The 24,306-nt window shown below is 48.4% G+C and overlaps 1 protein-coding gene across 3 annotated transcripts in view; it reads left to right on the forward strand.

Annotated features, from left to right (window-relative positions):
- LOC124044974 (regulator of G-protein signaling 20-like) overlaps positions 1–24,306 on the forward strand; it is an 86,830-nt gene that overhangs the window by 38,462 nt on the left and 24,062 nt on the right. For 2 of the 3 annotated variants that reach the window (XM_046364173.1, XM_046364174.1), the window contains exons 3-5: positions 3,670–3,803; positions 11,410–11,490; positions 11,787–12,021. In XM_046364173.1, coding sequence (XP_046220129.1) covers positions 3,670–3,803; positions 11,410–11,490; positions 11,787–12,021 — 450 coding nt within the window. The remainder of the gene's footprint in view (positions 1–3,669; positions 3,804–11,409; positions 11,491–11,786; positions 12,022–24,306) is intronic. The other variant, XM_046364175.1, reaches the window with a different exon arrangement.

The following is a 24,306-nucleotide window of genomic DNA, read 5'->3' on the forward strand; positions in this document are numbered from 1 at the left end:
CCTCTCCTCTCCTCCTCTCCTCTCCTCTTCTCTCTGCTGTCCTCTCCTCCTCTCCTCTCCTCTTCTCTCTGCTGTCCTCTCCTCTCCTCCTCTCCTCTCCTCTTCTCTCCTCTCCTCTTCTCTCTGCTGTCCTCTCCTCCTCTCCTCTTCTCTCTGCTGTCCTCTGCTCCTCTCCTCTTCTCTCTGCTGTCCTCTCCTCCTCTCCTCTTCTCTCTGCTGTCCTCTCCTCCTCTCCTCTTCTCTCTGCTGTCCTCTCCTCCTCTCCTCTTCTCTCTGCTGTCCTCTCCTCCTCTCCTCTTCTCTCTGCTGTCCTCTCCTCCTCTCCTCTTCTCTCTGCTGTCCTCTCCTCCTCTCCTCTTCTCTCTGCTGTCCTCTCCTCCTCTCCTCTTCTCTCTGCTGTCCTCTCCTCCTCTCCTCTTCTCTCTACTGTCCTCTCCTCCTCTCCTCTTCTCTCTACTGTCCTCTCCTCTTCTCTCTGCTGTCCTCTCCTCCTCTCCTCTTCTCTCTACTGTCCTCTCCTCTTCTCTCTACTGTCCTCTCCTCCTCTCCTCTTCTCTCTACTGTCCTCTCCTCCTCTCCTCTTCTCTCTACTGTCCTCTCCTCCTCTCCTCTTCTCTCTACTGTCCTCTCCTCCTCTCCTCTTCTCTCTACTGTCCTCTCCTCCTCTCCTCTTCTCTCTACTGTCCTCTCCTCCTCTCCTCTTCTCTCTACTGTCCTCTCCTCCTCTCCTCTCCTCTTCTCTCTGCTGTCCTCTCCTCTCCTCTTCTCTCTACTGTCCTCTCCTCCTCTCCTCTTCTCTCTACTGTCCTCTCCTCCTCTCCTCTTCTCTCTACTGTCCTCTCCTCTCCTCTTCTCTCTGCTGTCCTCACCTCCTCTCCTCTTCTCTCTACTGTCCTCTCCTCCTCTCCTCTTCTCTCTACTGTCCTCTCCTCCTCTCCTCTTCTCTCTACTGTCCTCTCCTCCTCTCCTCTTCTCTCTACTGTCCTCTCCTCCTCTCCTCTTCTCTCTGCTGTCCTCTCATCTTCTCTCTGCTGTCCTCTCCTCCTCTCCTCTTCTCTCTGCTGTCCTCTCCTCCTCTCCTCTTCTCTCTGCTGTCCTCTCCTGTCCTCCTCTCCTCTTCTCTCTGCTGTCCTCTCCTCCTCTCCTCTTCTCTCTGCTGTCCTCTCCTCCTCTCCTCTTCTCTCTGCTGTCCTCTCCTCTTCTCTCTGCTGTCCTCTCCTCCTCTCCTCTTCTCTCTGCTGTCCTCTCCTCCTCTCCTCTTCTCTCTGCTGTCCTCTCCTCTCCTCCTCTCCTCTTCTCTCTGCTGTCCTCTCCTCCTCTCCTCTTCTCTCTGCTGTCCTCTCCTCTTCTCTCTGCTGTCCTCTCCTCCTCTCCTCTTCTCTCTGCTGTCCTCTCCTCCTTTCCTCTTCTCTCTGCTGTCCTCTCCTCTCCTCCTCTCCTCTTCTCTCTGCTGTCCTCTCCTCCTCTCCTCTTCTCTCTGCTGTCCTCTCCTCCTCTCCTCTTCTCTCTGCTGTCCTATCCTCCTCTCCTCTTCTCTCTACTGTCCTCTCCTCCTCTCCTCTTCTCTCTACTGTCCTCTCCTCCTCTCCTCTTCTCTCTACTGTCCTCTCCTCCTCTCCTCTTCTCTCTACTGTCCTCTCCTCCTCTCCTCTTCTCTCTACTGTCCTCTCCTCCTCTCCTCTTCTCTCTACTGTCCTCTCTCCTCCTCTCCTCTCCTCTTCTCTCTGCTGTCCTCTCCTCCTCTCCTCTTCTCTCCACTGTCCTCTCCTCCTCTCCTCTTCTCTCTACTGTCCTCTCCTCCTCTCCTCTTCTCTCTACTGTCCTCTCCTCCTCTCCTCTTCTCTCTACTGTCCTCTCCTCCTCTCCTCTTCTCTCTACTGTCCTCTCCTCCTCTCCTCTCCTCTTCTCTCTGCTGTCCTCTCCTCCTCTCCTCTTCTCTCTACTGTCCTCTCCTCCTCTCCTCTTCTCTCTACTGTCCTCTCCTCCTCTCTTCTTCTCTCTACTGTCCTCTCCTCCTCTTCTCTCTACTGTCCTCTCCTCCTCTCTCTGCTGTCCTCTCCTCCTCTCCTCTTCTCTCTACTGTCCTCTCCTCCTCTCCTCTTCTCTCTACTGTCCTCTCCTCCTCTCCTCTTCTCTCTACTGTCCTCTCCTCCTCTCCTCTTCTCTCTACTGTCCTCTCCTCCTCTCCTCTTCTCTCTACTGTCCTCTCCTCTTCTCTCTACTGTCCTCTCCTCCTCTCCTCTTCTCTCTACTGCCCTCTCCTCCTCTCCTCTCCTCCTCTCCTCTTCTCTCTACTGTCCTCTCCTCCTCTCCTCTTCTCTCTGATGTCCTCTCCTCCTCTCCTCTTCTCTCTGCTGTCCTCTCCTCCACTCCTCTTCTCTCTACTGTCCTCTCCTCCTCTCCTCTTCTCTCTCCTGTCCTCTCCTCCACTCCTCTTCTCTCTACTGTCCTCTCCTCCTCTCCTCTTCTCTCTACTGTCCTCTCCTCCTCTCCTCTCCTCCTCTCCTCTTCTCTCTACTGTCCTCTCCTCCTCTCCTCTTCTCTCTGCTGTCCTCTCCTCCCCTCCTCTTCTCTCTGCTGTCCTCTCCTCCTCTCCTCTTCTCTCTACTGTCCTCTCCTCCTCTCCTCTTCTCTCTACTGTCCTCTCCTCCTCTCCTCTTCTCTCTACTCTCCTCTCCTCTCCTCCTCTCCTCTTCTCTCTCTCCTCTCCTCTCCTCTCCTCTCCTCTCCTCTCCTCTCCTCTCCTCTCCTCTCCTCTCCTCCCTCTCCTCTCCTCTCCTCTCTGCTGTCCTCTCCTCTCCTCTCCTCTCCTCTTCTCTCCTCTCCTATCCTCTCTGCTGTCCTCTCCTCCACTCCTCTTCTCTCTACTGTCCTCTCCTCCTCTCCTCTTATCTCTCCTCTCCTCTCCTCTCTGCTGTCCTCTCCTCTTCTCTTCTCTCCTCTCCTCTCCACTTCTCTCTGCTGTCCTCTCCTCCTCCTCTTCTCTCTGCTGTCCTCTTCTCTCTGCTGTCCTCTTCCCTCTGCTGTCCTCTTCTCTCTGCTCTCCTCTCCTCTCCTCTCCTGGAGAGAGGGAGAGAGAGGTGGAAGGAGAGAGGGAGAGAGAGGTGGAAGGAGAGAGGGAGAGAGAGGTGGAAGGGGAGAGAGGTGGAAGGAGAGAGGGAGAGAGAGGTGGAAGGAGAGAGGGAGAGAGAGGAGGAAGGAGAGAGGGAGAGAGAGGTGGAAGGAGAGAGGGAGAGAGAGGTGGAAGGGGAGAGGGAGAGAGAGGTGGAAGGGGAGAGGGAGAGAGAGGTGGAAGGGGAGAGGGAGAGAGACTAATGGAAGACTGATGTATGAAAACTTAAGAGCTGATGTTTAAGTGGACTGGAACTCTGTGATGTTGAACCTTGTGTGTGTTTATTCACGTTGGTGTGCATGTACATATCGGATATCAGTATGCACACACCCCTGTGTGTGGGTGTTTCCATTCATAAGTGTGTGTGCTAATCTCTCTCTCTCTCTCTCTCTCTCTCTCTCTCTCTCTCTCTCTCTCTCTCTCTCTCTCTCTCTCTCTCTCTCTCTCTCTCTCTCTCTCTCTCTCTCTCTCTCTCTCTCTCTCTCTCTCTCTCTCTCTCTCTCTCTCTCTCTCTCTCTCTCTCTCTCTCTCTCTCTCTCTCTCTCTCTCTCTCTCAGTACACAGGCCCTGTCCCAGCAGACGGAGGGTCTCCAATGACTGTCAGAGAGATGTCGCCCAGCCAACGGCAGACCAACACTCAGAGACCTAACACATGCTGCTTCTGCTGGTGTTGCTGCTGTAGCTGCTCCTGGTAGGTCCCCCCCTACACTCACACTACCCCCTACACTCACACTACCCCCTACACTCACACTACCCCCCTACACTCACACTACCCCCCTACACTCACACTACCCCCTACACTCACACTACCCCCCCTACTAACACTCAATGTTAGTGGTGGCTGTTTAACAGTCTGATGGCCTTGAGATAGAAGCTGTTTTTCAGGCTCTCGGTCCCAGCTTTGATGCACCTGTACTGACCTCGCCTTCTGGATGATAGCGGGGTGAACAGGCAGTGGCTCGGGTGGTTGTTGTCCTTGATGATCTTTATGGCCTTCCTGTGACATCGGGTGGTGTAGGTGTCCTGGAGGGCAGGTAGTTTGCCTCCGGTGATGCGTTGTGCAGACCTCACTACCCTCTCGAGAGCCTTACGGTTGTGGGCGGAGCAGTTACCGTACCTGTCGGTGATACAGCCGACAGGATACTCTCGATTGTGCATCTGTAGAAGTTTGTGAGTGCTTTTGGTGACAAGCCAAATTTCTTCATTCTCCTGAGGTTGAAGAGGCGCTGTTGCGCCTTCTTCACGATGCTGTCTGTGTGGATGGACCAATTCAGTTTGTCCGTGATGTGTACGCCGAGGAACTTAAAACTTACTACCCTCTCCACTACTGTTCCATCGATGTGGATAGGGGGGTGTTCCCTCTGCTGTTACCTGAAGTCCACAATCATCTCCTTAGTTTTGTTGACGTTGAGTGTGAGGTTATTTTCCTGACACCACACTCCGAGGGCCCTCACCTTCTCCCTGTAGGCCGTCTCGTCGTTGTTGGTAATCAAGCCTACCACTGTAGTGTCGTTAGCAAACTTGATGATTGAGTTGGAGGCGTGCATGGCCACGCAGTCATGGGTGAACAGGGAGTACAGGAGAGGGCTCAGAACGCACCCTTGTGGGGCCCCAGTGTTGAGGATCAGCGGGGTGGAGATGTTGTTACCTACCCTCACCACCTGGGGGTGGCCCGTAAGGAAGTCCAGTACCCAGTTGCACAGGGCGGGGTCGAGACCCAGGGTCTCGAGCTTGATGACGAGTTTGGAGGGTACTATGGTGTTAAATGCTGAGCTGTAGTTGATGAACAGCATTCTCACATAGGTATTCCTCATGTCCAAATGGGTTAGGGCAGTGTGTTGTTGTTAGACGCAATGCGGAACATATCCCAGTCCGCGTGATGGAAGCAGTCTTGAAGCGTGGAATCAGATTGGTCGGTTCAACCAGCGTTGAGCAGACCTGAGCGCGGGAGCTTCTTGTTTTAGTTTCTGTCTGTAGGCAGGAAGCAACAAAATGGAGTCGTGGTCAGCTTTTCCGAAAGGAGGGCGGGGGAGGGACATATATGCGTCGCGGAAGTTAGAATAGCAATGATCCAAGGTTTTACCAGCCCTGGTTGCGCAATCGATATGCTGATACAATTTAGGGAGTCTTGTTTTCAGATTAGCCTTATTAAAATCCCCAGCTACAATGAATGCAGCATTCCCTTTGTAGTCTGTAATCGAGTTGCCTGTTTGATGGGGCGTTTTAGGACATAGCTGGATTTCCTATACGCTTCCAGATTAGTGTCCCGCTCCTTGAAAGTGGCAGCTCTAGCCTTTAGCTCGATGCGGATGTTGCCTGTAATCTATGGCTTCTGGTTGGGATATATGTGTATGGTCACTGTGGGGACGACATCATCGATGCACTTATTGAAGAAGCCGATGATTGGTATACTCCTCAATGTCATTGGATAAATTCCTATTCCAGTCTGTGCTAGCACAAAATCCTGTAGCGTAGCATCCGCGTCATCAGACCACTTCCGTATTGAGCGAGTCATTGGTGCTTCCTGCTTTAATATTTGCTTGTAAGCAGGAATCAGGTGGATAGAATTATGGTCAGATTTGCCAAATGGAGGGAGAGGGAGAGCTTTGTACATGTCTGTGTGTGGAGTACAGGGGATCGAGTTTTTCCCCTCTAGTTGAACATGTTACATGCTGATAGAAATGAGGTAAAACGGATTTAAGTTTACCTGCATTAAAGTCCCCAGGCCATTAGGAACATTTTCTTGTTTGCTTATGGCCTCATACAGCTGGTTGAGTGCGTTCCTAGTATCAGCATCGGTTTGTGATGGTAAATAGATGGCTACGAATAATATAGATGAGAACTCTCTTGGTAGATAGTGTGGTCTACAGATTATCATGAGATACTCTACCTCAGGCGAGCAATACCCCGAGACTTCTTTAATAGTTGACATCGCACACCAGCTGTTATTGACAAATAGACACACACCCCCACCCTTCGTCTTACCAGACGTAGCTGCTCTGTCCTGCCGATGCATGGAAAATCCCGGCAGCTCTATATTATCCATGTTGTCGTTCAGCCACGACTCGGTTTTAAATACAATACAAAACAAAACAATAATAATTATTTAATAATAATATAAGATAAGATAAGATCATTCATTTTTTCCCCCCCCGTTGGTAGGATCGTCTTGATCGTATATCATCCATTTTGTTTTTGAACGTTGGCCAATAGAACAGATGGTAGTGGAAGTTTATTCACTCGCCTACAAATTCTCAGAATTCCCGCCCCGCTTTTCTGTCTTTTCTTCACGGATTTGGGCCCGTTCCAGAGATAGCAGGATACACTTTGCGTCAGACTCATTAAATAAAATATCTTGGTCGAGTTTGAGGTAAGTAATCGCTGTTCTGATGTACAGAAGTTATTTTCGGTAGCAGCAACGAAAAAACTTGCAAAATAGGACATTTGGTAAGGAGCCTGTAAAACGGCAGCCATCTTACTCTCAAGGTCACCAATAATAAGAAGAGACTTGCTTGGGCCAACGAAAAACGAGCAATGGACATTATACCGGTGGAAATCTGTCCTTTGGTCTGATAAATCCAAATTTGAGATTTTTGGTTCCGACCGACCATGTCTTTGTGAGACGCAGAGTAGGTGAACGGATGATCTCCTCATGTGTGGTTCCCACCGTGAAGCATGGAGGAGGTGGTGTGATGGTGTGGGGGTGCTTTGCTGGTGACACTGTTAGTGATTTATTTAGAATTCAAGACACACTTAACCAGCATTGCTACCAAAGCATTCTGCAGTGATACGCCATCCCATCTGGTTTGTGCTGAGTGGGTCTATCATTTGTTTTTCAAAAGGTCAATGACCCAACACACCTCCAGGCTGTGTAAGGGCTATTTGACCAAGAAGGAGAGTGATGGAGTGCTGCATCACATGACCTGGCTTCCACAATCACCCAACCTCAACCCAATTGAGATGGTTTGGGATGAGTTGGACTGCAGAGTGACGGAAAAGCAACCAGCAAGTGCTCAGCATATGTAGGAACTCCTGTTGGAAAAGAATTCCAGGTGAAGCTGGTTGAGAGAATGTCAAGAGCGTGCAAAACTGTCATCAAGGCAAAGGGTGGCTACTAAAATATATTTTGATTCGTTTAACACTTTTGTTTGGTTACTACATGATTTCATACGTGTTATTTCATAGATTTGATGTCTTCACCATTATTCTACAATGTAGAAAATAGTCAAAACAAATGTTTGTCCAAACTTTTAACTGGTACTGTTGGTTATATATGTTAAGTACCGTATTTACATTCAAAACCAAAGTCTGTCAGATTTAAAAATCGGACTTGGAAATATGGAAATATAGATTAGCCAAATGATTCTACCGGAGCGTAACCCAAAAACGAAGGACTAATTAGCCTAATCTGTTGTTTATGATTTGGTTGTCATGGACGACTGATCGGGCTCATTAAGTTGAAAAATAAATGCTGCTTTCCGAATGGCATGCTTTAAGCACAACTGAAAAGTGCTTTTTGCATGTGAAACATGAATGCTTTATGGGCACAAGGTGAGACCCTAATGCAGACAAAGGAGGCAGATGGTTGAGCTCTGATATTTATTATACCAAAACTGGGGAGGCAAAAGGCAGGTCAGGGACAGGTGAGAGTTCATAAACCAGGTCAGAGTCCAAACAGTACCAGGGGATAGGCAGGCTCGGGGTCAGGACAGGCAGAGTGGTCGGGCAGGCGGGTTCGGCGCCAGGACAGGCAAGTGTCAAAACCAGGAGGGCTAGGAAAAAATCAGAGACTGGGATCTAGGAAAAAACGCTGGTTGACTTGGCAAAACAAGACGAACTGGCACAGAGAGACAGGAAACACAGGGATAAATACAGTGGTACAGAGAGACAGGAAACACAGGGATAAATACACTGGTACAGAGAGACAGGAAACACAGGGATAAATACACTGGCTTAGAGAGACAGGAAACACAGGGATAAATACACTGGTATAGAGAGACAGGAAACACAGGGATAAATACACTGGTATAGAGAGACAGGAAACACAGGGATAAATACACTGGTACAGAGAGACAGGAAACACAGGGATAAATACACTGGCTTAGAGAGACAGGAAACACAGGGATAAATACACTGGCACAGAGAGACAGGAAACACAGGGATAAATACACTGGTACAGAGAGACGGGAAACACAGGGATAAATACACTGGTACAGAGAGACAGGAAACACAGGGATAAATACACTGGCTTAGAGAGACGGGAAACACAGGGATAAATACACTGGTACAGAGAGACAGGAAACACAGGGATAAATACACTGGTATAGAGAGACAGGAAACACAGGGATAAATACACTGGTATAGAGAGACAGGAAACACAGGGATAAATACACTGGCTTAGAGAGACAGGAAACACAGGGATAAATACACTGGCTTAGAGAGACAGGAAACACAGGGATAAATACACTGGTATAGAGAGACAGGAAATACAGGGATAAATACACTGGTATAGAGAGACATGAAACACAGGGATAAATACACTGGTATAGAGAGACAGGAAACACAGGGATAAATACACTGGTATAGAGAGACAGGAAACACAGGGATAAATACACTGGTATAGAGAGACAGGAAACACAGGGATAAATACACTGGTATAGAGAGACAGGAAACACAGGGATAAATACACTGGTATAGAGAGACAGGAAACACAGGGATAAATACACTGGTATAGAGAGACAGGAAACACAGGGATAAATACACTGGCTTAGAGAGACAGGAAACACAGGGATAAATACACTGGTACAAAGAGACAGGAAACACAGGGATAAATACACTGGTATAGAAACATTGGAAACACAGGGATAAATACACTGGTACAGAGAGACAGGAAACACAGGGATAAATACACCGGGGACTAATGGAGCTATGAAACCCAATGACCTGCGTTTGACTTTAAAGTGCCTGATCTGAGAGCTGTGTGAAACAGCCACTTACTGGCTGACGCCTCACCCTCAGTTGTTGAGTCCCTCTCACTTTTTAAAACATTCTTCCTATTTTTTTTAAGCGAGTGTACATTCTTGCCGTGAGCAGCTCTACGGGCGGATTCTATTTGAGTTGTTGTTGTTATTGTTGCTATTATTATTGTCTATTAGAAGATGGTGTTAATTTAATATTGATCTGCAGATGTTAATGTCTCGATTTAACTTAACAGTGAGAACTCGGTGAATGCACCAATTTGTAAGTCGCTCTGGATAAGAGCGTCTGCTAAATGACTTAAATGTAAATGTAATGGGGAGAAGAGGACCACACCTGGGAGTGGGTGGAGACAATCACAAAGACAGGTGAAACAGATCAGGGCGTGACAGAATGACATATGCTGCATTTGCTATAGGCCTATTGTTGTTGTTGTTGTTGTGACACTTTGCAGTTTTGATAATATGCAGCTGTTTTAGTCACACCTCTGGCAGTCACACCTCTGGCAGTCACACCTTTGGCAGTCACACCTCTGGCAGTCACACCTCTGGCAGTCACACCTCTGGCAGTCACACCTCTGGCAGTCACACCTTTGGCAGTCATACCTCTGGCAGTCACACCTCTGGCAGTCACACCTCTGGCAGTCACACCTCTGGCAGTCACACCTCTGGCAGTCACACCTTTGGCAGTCACACCTCTGGCAGTCACACCTCTGGCAGTCACACCTCTGGCAGTCACACCTTTGGCAGTCACACCTCTGGCAGTCACACCTCTGGCAGTCACACCTTTGGCAGTCACACCTTTGGCAGTCACACCTTTGGCAGTCACACCTCTGGCAGTCACACCTTTAGCAGTCACACCTTTGGCAGTCACACCTTTAGCAGTCACAGTCACACCTTTGGCAGTCACACCTTTGGAAGATCTAGCTTGGACTGTAGCTTACAAAAAGCCTTTTCCTGCTCTTTCCACGCGATCCATCAAACGCATTTCGTGTGTCATCGTAGTGATGTCTGCCTTGTGGTGTCATTAAGAAAACCGAAAGGTGCCAAAGATCACTGAAAGATATAAAACAACCTTTCTGAATATTAAAGTAATCCTAGAAGTAATAATCTATTTTTTCCAAAATATCTGTAATCTGATTACAATATATTACATTTAATCCACTACTCCCCAACCCTGTGTGAGTGAATGAGTGAGTGAGTGGACAAGTGAGTGAGTGGACGAGTGAGTGAGTGAGTGAGTGAGTGAGTGAGTGAGTGAGCGGGAGAGTGAGTGAGTGAGTGAGTGAGTGAGTGAGTGAGTGAGTGGTGAGTGAGTGAGTGAGTGAGCGGGAGAGTGAGTGAGTGAGTGAGTGAGTGAGTGATTGAGTGAGTGAGTGAGTGAGTGAGTGAGTGAGTGAGTGAGTGGACAAGTGAGTGAGTGGACGAGTGAGTGAGTGAGTGAGTGAGTGGGAGAGTGAGTGAGTGAGTGAGTGAGTGAGTGAGTGAGTGGACAAGTGAGTGAGTGAATGAATGAGTGGACAAGTGAGTGAGTGGACGAGTGAGTGAGTGATTGAGTGAGTGAGTGAGCGGAGTGAGTGAGTGAGTGAGTGAGTGAGTGAGTGAGCGGGAGAGTGAGTGAGTGAGTGAGTGAGTGAGTGAGTGGACAAGTGAGTGAGTGGACGAGTGAGTGAGTGAGTGAGTGAGTGAGTGAGTGGGAGAGTGAGTGAGTGAGTGAGTGAGTGAGTGAGTGAGTGGTGAGTGAGTGAGTGGACAAGTGAGTGAGTGAGTGAGTGAGTGAGTGAGTGAGTGAGTGAGTGAGTGAGTGAGTGAGTGAGCGGGAGAGTGAGTGAGTGAGTGAGTGAGTGAGTGAGTGAGTGAGTGAGTGAGTGAGTGAGTGAGTGAGTGAGTGAATGAGTGAGTGAGTGGACAAGTGAGTGAGTGGACAAGTGAGTGAGTGAGTGAGTGAGTGAGCGGGAGAGTGAGTGAGTGAGTGAGTGAGTGAGTGAGTGAGCGGGAGAGTGAGTGAGTGAGTGAGTGAGTGAGTGGGTGGGTGAGTGGGTGGGTGGGTGGGTGAGTGAGTGGGTGGGGGTGAGTGAGTGAGTGAGTGAGTGAGTGAGTGAGTGGGAGAGTGGGAGAGTGAGTGAGTGAGTGAGTGAGTGAGTGAGTGAGTGAGTGAGTGAGTGAGTGAGTGAGTGAGTGGGTGAGTGAGTGAGTGAGTGAGCGGGAGAGTGGGTGAGTGATTGAGTGAGTGAGTGAGTGAGTGAGTGAGTGAGTGAGTGAGTGAGTGAGTGTCTGTGTGTCTATGTGAAAGTGCTGTGATGTAGTTTCACCACCTTGCAGTTTCACTGTTAGGAATGAAGAGGACAGAAGGAGGAAATCCCTGGAGACGCATCTGGAGACCATATCAAACTGTGAACCAAGGTGAGACCCCTACACCCTAACCCCTACTCTCTCTCTCTCTCTCTCTCTCTCTCTCTCTCTCTCTCTCTCTCTCTCTCTCTCTCTCTCTCTCTCTCTCTCTCTCTCTCTCTCTCTCTCTCTCTCTCTCTCTCTCTCTCTCTCTCTCTCTCTCTCTCTCTCTCTCTCTCTCTCTCTCTCTCTCTCTCTCTCTCTCTCTCTCTCTCTCTCTCTCAGCACTCAGCACCAAACCAACATTAGAGGAGAATAGTGTCTGGTCCCAGTCATTTAATCTCTCTCTCTCTCTCTCTCTCTCTCAGCACCAAACCAACATTAGAGGAGATTAGCGTTTGGTCCCAGTCGTTCGACAAGCTGATGAAGAATCCTGCAGGTCGGAACGTGTTCAGGGAGTTCTTAAGGACTGAGTACAGCGAGGAGAACATGTTGTTCTGGCTGGCCTGTGAAGACCTCAAACAGGAGATGAACAAGAACACAGTAGAGGAGAAGGCACGCATGATCTACGAGGACTACATCTCTGTCCTGTCTCCCAAAGAGGTATGAGTACTTCCTGTTTCTCTCCCCCTTCCTCACCCCATCTTCTCTGTCCTCCCTCTCTCCTTTTCTCTCTATACTCCTCTGCCTATTGCCTGTCCTATTGTCTTTGTCCTCCCCTCATCCTGAAAATGTTGAGACTGCAGCTCCTCTCTCTCTCTTAAGGGAGTTGTAGAGATGAGACAAGACTGTAACTACGAATTGGATACCAAACTGGGGAGAAAAAAATATATAAATTAATATTTATTTTTAGCCAGAGCCAAATTTTATGTTCCCTTTAATGGTATAGAAGGCCCTTCTTGCCTTGTCTCTCAGATCATTCACAGCTTTGTGGAAGTTACCTGTGGCGCTGATGTTTAGGCCGAGATATGTATAGTTTTTTTGTGTGCTCTAGGGCAACGGTGTCTAGGTAGAATTGATATTTGTGGTCCTGGCAACTGGACCTTTTTTGGAACACCATTATTTTTGTCTTACTGAGATTTACTGTCAGGGCCCAGGTCTGACAAAACCTGTGCAGAAGATCTAGGTGCTGCTGTAGGCCCTCTTTGGTTGGTGACAGAAGCACCAGACATTTAACTTTAGATTCGAGTAGGGTGAGGCCAGGTGCTGCAGACTGTTATTGTGCCCTTGCCAATTTGTTGATATACAGAGGAATTTGGAAGTTTACAATCACTTAGTTTGGAGTCATTAAAACTAATTTTTCAACCACTCCACAAATTTCTTGTTAACTAACTATAGATTTGGCAAGTCAGTTAGGACATCTACTTGGTGCATGACCCAAGTAATTCTTCCAACAATTGTTTACAGATTATTTCACTTATAATTCACTGTCTTACAATTCCAGTGGGTCAGAAGTTTACATAGACTAAGTTGACTGTGCCTTTAAACAGCTTGGAAAATTCCAGAAAATTATGTAATGGCTTTAGAAGCTTCTGATAGGCGAATTTACATCATTTGAGTCAATTGGAGGTGTACCTGTGGATGTATTTCAAGGCCTACATTCAAACTCAGTGCCTCTTTGCTTGACATCATGGGAAAATCAAAAGAAATCAGCCAAGACCTCAGGAAAAAAAATTGTAGTCCTCCACAGGTCTGGTTCATCCTTGGGAGCAATTTCCAAACGCCTGAAGGTACCACGTTCATCTGTACAAACAATAGTACGCACGTATAAACACCATGGGACCACGCAGCCATCATACCGCTCAGGAAGGAGACGCGTTCTGCCTCCTAGAGATGAACGTACTTTGGTGCGAAAAGTGCAAATCAATTTCAGAACAACAGTAAAGGACCTGATGAAGATGCTGGAGGAAACACAAACTATATCGACATAACCTGAAATGCCGCTCAGCAGGGAAGAAACCACAGCTCAAAACCGCCATAAAAATACACACTAAGGTTTGCAACTGCACATGGGGAAAAATATTGTACTTTTTGGAGAAATGTCCTCTGGTCCGATGAAACAATAATAGTACTGTTTGACCATAATGACCATCGTTATGTTTGGAGGAAAAAGAAGAGGCTTGTAAGCCGAAGAACACCATCCCAACTGTGAAGCACGGGGGTGGCAGCATCATGTTGTGGGGGTGCTTTGCTGCAGGATGAACTGGTGCACTTCACAAAATATATGGCATCATGAGGGAGGAAAATGATGTGGATATATTGAAGCAAAATCTCAAGACATCAGTCAGGAGGTTAAAGCTTGGTTGTAAATGGGTCTTCCAAATGGACAATGACCCCAAGTACACTTCCAAAGTTGTGGCAAAATGGCTTAGGGACAACAAAGTCAAGGTATTGGAGTGGCCATCACAAAGCCCTGACCTCAAACCTATAGAAAATGTGTGGGCAGAACTGAAAAAGTGTGTGCGAGCAAGGAGGCCTTACAAACCTGACTCAGTTACACCAGCTCTGTCAGGAGGAATGGGCCAAAATTCACCCAACTTATTGTGGGAAGCTTGTGGAAGGCTACCCGAAATGTTTGACCCAAGTTAAATCATTTAAAGGCAATGCTACCAAATACTAATTGAGTGTATTTAAACTCCCCAGCCACTGGGAATGTGATGAAAGAAATCACATCTGAAATAAATCATTCTCTCTACTATTATTCTGACATTTCAGTCTTAAAATAAAGTGGTGATCCTAACTGACCTAAGACAGGTAATTTTTACAAGGATTAAATATCAGGAATTGTGAAAAACTGAGTTGAAATGTATTTGGCTAAGGTGTATGTAAACTTCCGACTTCACTGTATATGTTGAAGAGGGTGGGGCTTAAGCTGCTACCCTGTCTCACCCCACAGCCCTGTGGAAAGAAATGTGTTTTTTTGCCAATTCATGCCTCACACTTTTTGTTTGTGTACATAGATTTTATAGTGTTGTATGTTTTTCCCCTAACACCACTTTCCAGAAATTTATATTGCAGACCCTCATGCCAAATTCAGTCAAAAGCTTTTTTGAAATCAGCGAAACAAACCTCTACTATCCTCTACTATCCTCTACTATCCTCTACTATCCTATACAATCCTCTACTATCCTCGAATATCCTCTGCCCTCCTCTACCCTCCTCTAATATTCTCTACTCTCCTCTACTCTCCTCTACTATCCTCTACTATCCTCTACTATCCTCTACTATCCTCTACCCTCCTCTACTATCCTCTACCCTCCTCTAATATCCTCTACCCTCCTCTACTATCCTCTACCCTCCTCTAATATCCTCTACCCTCCTCTAATATCCTCTACCCTCCTCTACTATCCTCTACTATCCTCTAATATCCTCTACTATCTTCTACAATCCTCTACTATCCTCTACCCTCCTCTACTATCCTCTACTATCCTCTAATATCCTCTACTATCGTCTAATATCCTCTAATCCTCTAATATCCTCTAATATCCTCTACTATCCTCTACTATCCTCTACCCTCCTCTAATATCCTCTACCCTCCTCTAATATCGTCTAATATCTTCTACTATCCTCTACTATCCTCTAATATCCTCTACTATCCTCTACCCTCCTCTAATATCCTCTAATATCCTCTACTATCCTCTACTATCCTCTAACCTCCTCTACTATCCTCTACCCTCCTCTACCCTCCTCTACTATCCTCTAATATCCTCTACTATCCTCTAACCTCCTCTAATATCCTCTACTATCCTCTACCCTCCTCTAACCTCCTCTAATATCCTCTACTATCCTCTACCCTCCTCTAACCTCCTCTAACCTCCTCTAATATCCTCTACTATCCTCTACCCTCCTATAATATCCTCTACTATCCTCTACTATCCTCTACCCTCCTATAATATCCTCTAATATCCTCTACTATCCTCTACTATCCTCTAACCTCCTCTAATATCCTCTACTATCCTCTACTATCCTCTAACCTCCTCTAATATCCTCTACTATCCTCTAACCTCCTCTAATATCCTCTACTATCCTCTACCCTCCTCTAACCTCCTCTAATATCCTCTACTATCCTCTACCCTCTGCTAATATCCTCTAATATCCTCTACTATCCTCTACCCTCCTATAATATCCTCTAATATCCTCTACTATCCTCTAACCTCCTCTAATATCCTCTACTATCCTCTACTATCCTCTAACCTCCTCTAATATCCTCTACTATCCTCTACCCTCCTCTAATATCCTCTAACCTCCTCTAATATCCTCTACCCTCCGCTGATATCCTCTACTATCCTCTACCTTCCTCTAATATCCTCTAATATCCTCTACTATCCTCTAACCTCCTCTAATATCCTCTACTATCCTCTACTATCCTCTACCCTCCTCTACTATCCTCTACCCTCCTCTAATATCCTCTACTATACTCTGCCCTCCTCTACTATACTCTACTATCCTCTACCCTCCTCTAATATCCTCTACTATCCTCTACTATCCTCTACTATCCTGTACCCTCCTCTAATATCCTCTAAAACCTCTACTATCCTCTACTATCCTCTACCCTCCTCTACTATCCTCTACTATCCTCTACTATCCTCTAACCTCCTCTAAAACCTCTACTATCCTCTACCCTCCTCTAATATCCTCTACTATCCTCTAACCTCCTCTACCCTCCGCTAATATCCTCTAATATCCTCTACTATCCTCTACCCTCCTCTAATATCCTCTACTATCCTCTACTATCCTCTACTATCCTCTAACCTCCTCTAATATCCTCTACTATCCTCTACTATCCTCTACCCTCCTCTAATATCCTATACTATACTCTGCCCTCCTCTACTATACTCTACTATCCTCTACCCTCCTCTAATATCCTCTACTATCCTCTAATATCCTCTACTATCCTCTACCCTCCTCTACTATCCTCTACTATCCTCTACCCTCCTCTAATATGCTCTAATATCCTCTAATATCCTCTAACCTCCTCTAAAAAACCTCTACTATCCTCTACTATCCTCTACCCTCCTCTACTATCCTCTACTATCCTCTAACCTCCTCTAAAACCTCTACTATCCTCTACCCTCCTCTAATATCCTCTAATATCCTCTAATATCCTCTACTATCCTCTACTATCCTCTACTATCCTCTACTATCCTCTACAATCCTCTACTATCCTCTACCCTCCTCTAATATCCTCTAATATCCTCTACTATCCTCTACTATCCTCTACTATCCTCTACCCTCCTCTAATATCCTCCACTATCATTTGCCCTCCTCTTCTACCCTCTGCCCTCCTCTTAAATCCTCTTAAATCCTCTTCTACCCTCTGTCCTACTCTAATATCATCTACCCTCCTCTACTATCCCCTACCCTACTCTAATATCGTCTAACCTCCTCTACTATCCTCTACCCTACTCTAATATCGTCTACCCTCCTCTACTATCCTCTACCCCCCTCTGCCATCCTCTACTATCCTCTACTATCCTCTACCCTCCTCTTCTGACCTCTACTATCTTTTCAATAATTTAGTGGCTTTTAATTGGCGTGTGTGTATTTTCTTTATTCAAATAGTTAAATAAGGGTAAAATAAATAATACAAATCACGTATCTTATTTATCCAACACAACTAATCACACGTGATTGCTCCTCCTGCTCTTCTTGCTGGAGTAAAACAGGTAATTTTAAAAAGACTCATCGTTGCTCAACAATTCTAAATGCAATCGCGTGTTAAAAACTGTTTTGCATCAGAAAGTGCTTTGAATGTTTTTTTTTCTCAACTGGTAATAGAAGGAGCACTTCCCTGTTCCTCATTCAAGTCCAAACGGCTGTTGCCTCGTCATCCACCACTTTACAATGTGAGCTGGAGGCAGTATACATTTAGAAAACAGACTTAACTGTTCGAAACCGGTATTTTTTTTATTTCATATTATGAGACACGTCTTACCTTGCTTCAAAGTAGCCTATTGGCAAAATTCAACCATGGAAACATGGAGGCAATTATCTTTATAAAAAACTTCAATAGGCGGGGAAACCTTACAATTTAACAAATGAGCGCATGGAACTCATAGCCTGTAGGCCAATGCAGCAGCAAGCCTTTAACTTCCATTACACTGGTACAGCGAGACAGGAAACACAGGGATAAATACACTGGTACAGAGAGACAGGAAACACAGGGATAAATACACTGGTACAGCGAGACAGGAAACACAGGGATAAATACACTGGTACAGAGAGACAGGAAACACAGGGATAAATACACTGATACAGAGAGACAGGAAACACAGGGATAAATACACTGGTACAGAGAGACAGGAAACACAGGGATAAATACACTGGTACAGCGAGACAGGAAACACAGGGATAAATACACTGGCACAGAGAGACAGGAAACACAGGGATAAATACACTGGTACAGCGAGACAGGAAACACAGGGATAAATACACTGGTACAGAGAGACAGGAAACACAGGGATAAATACACTGGTACAGAGAGACAGGAAACACAGGGATAAATACACAGGGGAAAATAAGTGACACCTGGAGGGGGTGGAGACAATAACGAGGACAGGTGAAACAGATCAGGGGGAGACAGCAGCAAGCCTTTAACTTCCGTTACTCTTTCACACCGATGACTGGTGATTGTCGAAGGGTAGATTGTTGGAAATATTTTTCAAATAGCATACTGTCAGGAACTATATTTTTAATATATTATCATTTGTAATGTATCTTAAAAAATGGTAACTTGTCTACATTTCTGGGCAGCATGTTCAGGCGTGCGTGCTCCCTCAACATTATCAGGACAGAGAGACCAGACACATGCTCCCTAAACATTATCAGGATAGAGAGACCAGGCACATGCTCCCTAAACATTATCAGGACAGAGAGACCAGACATATGCTCCACCAACATTATCAGGACAGAGAGACCAGACACATGCTCCATCAACATTATCCTTCAACATTATCAGGACAGAGAGACCAGACACATGCTCCCTCCATTATCAGCTCCTTCAACATTATCAGGACAGAGAGACCAGACACATGCTCCACCAACATGATCAGGACAGAGAGACCAGACACATGCTCCTTCAACATTATCAGGACAGAGAGACCAGACACATGCTCCATCAGCATTATCAGGACAGAGAGACCAGACACATGCTCCATCAACATTATCAGGACAGAGAGACCAGACACATGCTCCATCAGCATTATCAGGACAGAGAGACCAGACACATGCTCCACCAACATTATCAGGACAGAGAGACCAGACACATGCTCCAGCAGCATTATCAGGACAGAGAGACCAGACACATGCTCCACCAACATTATCAGGACAGAGAGACCAGACACATGTCCATTGCTCAATTTGACAAATCTCGTAAATTCTGGTTTTGTAATGAACCAAAACGTGTCTCACACAAGTGCATCTGGTTGTGAACTCTGCAAACAACATTCCCACTCCGAGAAAGAGAACGGTAGATGACTGTGGTTAATACATGCATGAAGTAAATGTAACCAAATGATGGGGATTAACGGTATATTTAATACTGGTGACATATGTAATGGGGAATTGATACAAATGAAAGGGAAAACAATTCACACGATGAAACAATGCATGCACAATAATTGGCGTGAGACAGCTGAGCCATTCTGGAGAGAGAGACTGGTCTATATCTTCACCACACACCCCTGCCTTCCGGAGACACCTGAAACCCCACCTCTTTAAGGAATACCTAGGATAGGATAAAGTAATCCTTCTCACCCCACCCCCCCCTTAAAATATTTAGATGCACTATTGTAAAGTGGCTGTTCCACTGGATGTCATAAGGTGAATGCACCAATTTGTAAGTCGCTCTGGATAAGAGCGTCTGCTAAATAACTTAAATGTAAATGTATATCTTCACCACATACCCCTGCCCTGCTGAGCCAGTCTGGAGAGAGAGACTGGTCTATATCTTCACCACACACCCCTGTCCTGAGCCAGTCTGGAGAGAGAGACTGGTCTATATCTACACCACACACCCCTCACACCCTGTCCTGCTGAGCCAGTCTGGAGAGAGACTGGTCTATATCTACACCACACACCCCTCACACCCTGTCCTGCTGAGCCAGTCTGGAGAGAGACTGGTCTATATCTACACCACACACCCCTCACACCCTGTCCTGCTGAGCCAGTCTGGAGAGAGACTGGTCTATATCTTCACCACACACCCCTCACACCCTGTCCTGCTGAGCCAGTCTGGAGAGAGAGACTGGTCTATATCTACACCACACACCCCTGCCCTGCTGAGCCAGTCTGGAGAGAGAGACTGGTCTATATCTACACCACACACCCCTCACACCCTGCCCTGCTGAGCCAGTCTGGAGAGAGAGACTGGTCTATATCTACACCACACACCCCTGCCCTGCTGAGCCAGTCTGGAGAGAGAGACTGGTCTATATCTTCACCACACACCCCTCACACCCTGCCCTGCTGAGCCAGTCTGGAGAGAGAGACTGGTCTATATCTTCACCACACACCCCTCACACCCTGCCCTGCTGAGCCAGTCTGGAGAGAGAGACTGGTCTATATCTTCACCACACACCCCTGCCCTGCTGAGCCAGTCTGGAGAGAGAGACTGGTCTATATCTTCACCACACACCCCTGCCCTGCTGAGCCAGTCTGGAGAGAGAGACTGGTCTATATCTTCACCACACACCCCTCACACCCTGCCCTGCTGAGCCAGTCTGGAGAGAGAGACTGGTCTATATCTTCACCACACACCCCTCACACCCTGCCCTGCTGAGCCAGTCTGGAGAGAGAGACTGGTCTATATCTTCACCACACACCCCTGCCCTGCTGAGCCAGTCTGGAGAGAGAGACTGGTCTATATCTTCACCACACACCCCTGCCCTGCTGAGCCAGTCTGGAGAGAGAGACTGGTCTATATCTTCACCACACACCCCTGCCCTGCTGAGCCAGTCTGGAGAGAGAGACTGGTCTATATCTACACCACACACCACTGCCCTGCTGAGCCAGTCTGGAGAGAGAGACTGGTCTATATCTACACCACACACCCCTGCCCTGCTGAGCCAGTCTGGAGAGAGAGACTGGTCTATATCTACACCACACACACACCCTGCCCTGCTGAGCCAGTCTGGAGAGAGAGACTGGTCTATATCTTCACCACACACCCCTCACCCTGCCCTGCTGAGCCAGTCTGGAGAGAGAGACTGGTCTATATCTTCACCACACACCCCTCACACCCTGCCCTGCTGAGCCAGTCTGGAGAGAGAGACTGGTCTATATCTTCACCACACACCCCTCACACCCTGCCCTGCTGAGCCAGTCTGGAGAGAGAGACTGGTCTATATCCACACACCCACACCCCTGCCCTGCTGAGCCAGTCTGGAGAGAGAGACTGGTCTATATCTTCACCACACACCCCTCACACCCTGCCCTGCTGAGCCAGTCTGGAGAGAGAGACTGGTCTATATCTACACCACACACCCCTCACACCCTGCCCTGCTGAGCCAGTCTGGAGAGAGAGACTGGTCTATATCTCACCACACACCCCTCACACCCCTGCCCTGCTGAGCCAGTCTGGAGAGAGAGACTGGTCTATATCTTCACCACACACCCCTCACACCCCTGCCCTGCTGAGCCAGTCTGGAGAGAGAGACTGGTCTATATCTTCACCACACACCCCTCACACCCTGCCCTGCTGAGCCAGTCTGGAGAGAGAGACTGGTCTATATCTTCACCACACACCCCTCACACCCTGCCCTGCTGAGCCAGTCTGGAGAGAGAGACTGGTCTATATCTTCACCACACACCCCTGCCCTGCTGAGCCAGTCTGGAGAGAGAGACTGGTCTATATCTTCACCACACACCCCTCACACCCTGCCCTGCTGAGCCAGTCTGGAGAGAGAGACTGGTCTATATCTTCACCACACACCACCCCTGCCCTGCCAGTCTGGAGAGAGAGACTGGTCTATATCTTCACCACACACCCTGCCCTGCTGAGCCAGTCTGGAGAGAGAGACTGGTCTATATCTTCACCACACACCCCTGCCCTGCTGAGCCAGTCTGGAGAGAGAGACTGGTCTATATCTTCACCACACACCCCTGCCCTGCTGAGCCAGTCTGGAGAGAGAGACTGGTCTATATCTTCACCACACACCCCTGCCCTGCTGAGCCAGTCTGGAGAGAGAGACTGGTCTATATCTACACCACACACCACTGCCCTGCTGAGCCAGTCTGGAGAGAGAGACTGGTCTATATCTACACCACACACCCCTGCCCTGCTGAGCCAGTCTGGAGAGAGAGACTGGTCTATATCTTCACCACACACCCCTCACACCCTGCCCTGCTGAGCCAGTCTGGAGAGAGAGACTGGTCTATATCTTCACCACACACCCCTCACACCCTGCCCTGCTGAGCCAGTCTGGAGAGAGAGACTGGTCTATATCTACACCACACACCCCTGCCCTGCTGAGCCAGTCTGGAGAGAGAGACTGGTCTATATCTTCACCACACACCCCTCACACCCTGCCCTGCTGAGCCAGTCTGGAGAGAGAGACTGGTCTATATCTACACCACACACCCCTCACACCCTGCCCTGCTGAGCCAGTCTGGAGAGAGAGACTGGTCTATATCTACACCACACACCCCTGCCCTGCTGAGCCAGTCTGGAGAGAGAGACTGGTCTATATCTTCACCACACACCCCTCACACCCCTGCCCTGCTGAGCCAGTCTGGAGAGAGAGACTGGTCTATATCTTCACCACACACCCCTCACACCCTGCCCTGCTGAGCCAGTCTGGAGAGAGAGACTGGTCTATATCTTCACCACACACCCCTCACACCCTGCCCTGCTGAGCCAGTCTGGAGAGAGAGACTGGTCTATATCTTCACCACACACCCCTGCCCTGCTGAGCCAGTCTGGAGAGAGAGACTGGTCTATATCTACACCACACACCCCTGCCCTGCTGAGCCAGTCTGGAGAGAGAGACTGGTCTATATCTACACCACACACCCCTGCCCTGCTGAGCCAGTCTGGAGAGAGAGACTGGTCTATATCTTCACCACACACCCCTCACACCCTGCCCTGCTGAGCCAGTCTGGAGAGAGACTGGTCTATATCTACACCACACACCCCTCACACCCTGCCCTGCTGAGCCAGTCTGGAGAGAGAGACTGGTCTATATCTACACCACACACCCCTGCCCTGCTGAGCCAGTCTGGAGAGAGAGACTGGTCTATATCTTCACCACACACCCCTCACACCCTGCCCTGCTGAGCCAGTCTGGAGAGAGAGACTGGTCTATATCTTCACCACACACCCCTCACACCCTGCCCTGCTGAGCCAGTCTGGAGAGAGAGACTGGTCTATATCTTCACCACACACACCCCTCACACCCTGCCCTGCTGAGCCAGTCTGGAGAGAGAGACTGGTCTATATCTTCACCACACACACCCCTCACACCCCTGCCCTGCTGAGCCAGTCTGGAGAGAGAGACTGGTCTATATCTACACCACACACCCCTCACACCCTGCCCTGCTGAGCCAGTCTGGAGAGAGAGACTGGTCTATATCTTCACCACACACCCCTCACACCCTGCCCTGCTGAGCCAGTCTGGAGAGAGAGACTGGTCTATATCTACACCACACACCCCTCACACCCTGCCCTGCTGAGCCAGTCTGGAGAGAGAGACTGGTCTATATCTTCACCACACACCCCTGCCCTGCTGAGCCAGTCTGGAGAGAGAGACTGGTCTATATCTTCACCACACACCCCTGCCCTGCTGAGCCAGTCTGGAGAGAGAGACTGGTCTATATCTACACCACACACCCCTGCCCTGCTGAGCCAGTCTGGAGAGAGAGACTGGTCTATATCTTCACCACACACCCCTGCCCTGCTGAGCCAGTCTGGAGAGAGAGACTGGTCTATATCTACACCACACACCCCTCACACCCCTGCCCTGCTGAGCCAGTCTGGAGAGAGACTGGTCTATATCTTCACCACACACCACTCACACCCTGCCCTGCTGAGCCAGTCTGGAGAGAGAGACTGGTCTATATCTTCACCACACAGCCCTCACACCCTGCCCTGCTGAGCCAGTCTGGAGAGAGAGACTGGTCTATATCTACACCACACACCCCTCACACCCTGCCCTGCTGAGCCAGTCTGGAGAGAGAGACTGGTCTATATCTTCACCACACACCCCTGCCCTGCTGAGCCAGTCTGGAGAGAGAGACTGGTCTATATCTACACCACACACCCCTCACACCCTGCCCTGCTGAGCCAGTCTGGAGAGAGAGACTGGTCTATATCTTCACCACACACCCCTGCCCTGCTGAGCCAGTCTGGAGAGAGAGACTGGTCTATATCTACACCACACACCCCTCACACCCTGCCCTGCTGAGCCAGTCTGGAGAGAGAGACTGGTCTATATCTTCACCACACACCCCTCACACCCTGCCCTGCTGAGCCAGTCTGGAGAGAGAGACTGGTCTATATCTTCACCACACACCCCTCACACCCTGCCCTGCTGAGCCAGTCTGGAGAGAGAGACTGGTCTATATCTTCACCACACACCCTGCCCTGCTGAGCCAGTCTGGAGAGAGAGACTGGTCTATATCTTCACCACACACCCTCACACCCTGCCCTGCTGAGCCAGTCTGGAGAGAGAGACTGGTCTATATCTACACCACACACCCTCACACCCTGCCCTGCTGAGCCAGTCTGGAGAGAGAGACTGGTCTATATCTACACCACACACCCCTGCCCTGCTGAGCCAGTCTGGAGAGAGAGACTGGTCTATATCTTCACCACACACCCCTCACACCCTGCCCTGCTGAGCCAGTCTGGAGAGAGAGACTGGTCTATATCTTCACCACACACCCCTCACA

This window comes from Oncorhynchus gorbuscha, linkage group LG10 (genome assembly GCF_021184085.1).
Source record: "Oncorhynchus gorbuscha isolate QuinsamMale2020 ecotype Even-year linkage group LG10, OgorEven_v1.0, whole genome shotgun sequence".
Lineage (NCBI taxonomy): Eukaryota > Metazoa > Chordata > Actinopteri > Salmoniformes > Salmonidae > Oncorhynchus > Oncorhynchus gorbuscha.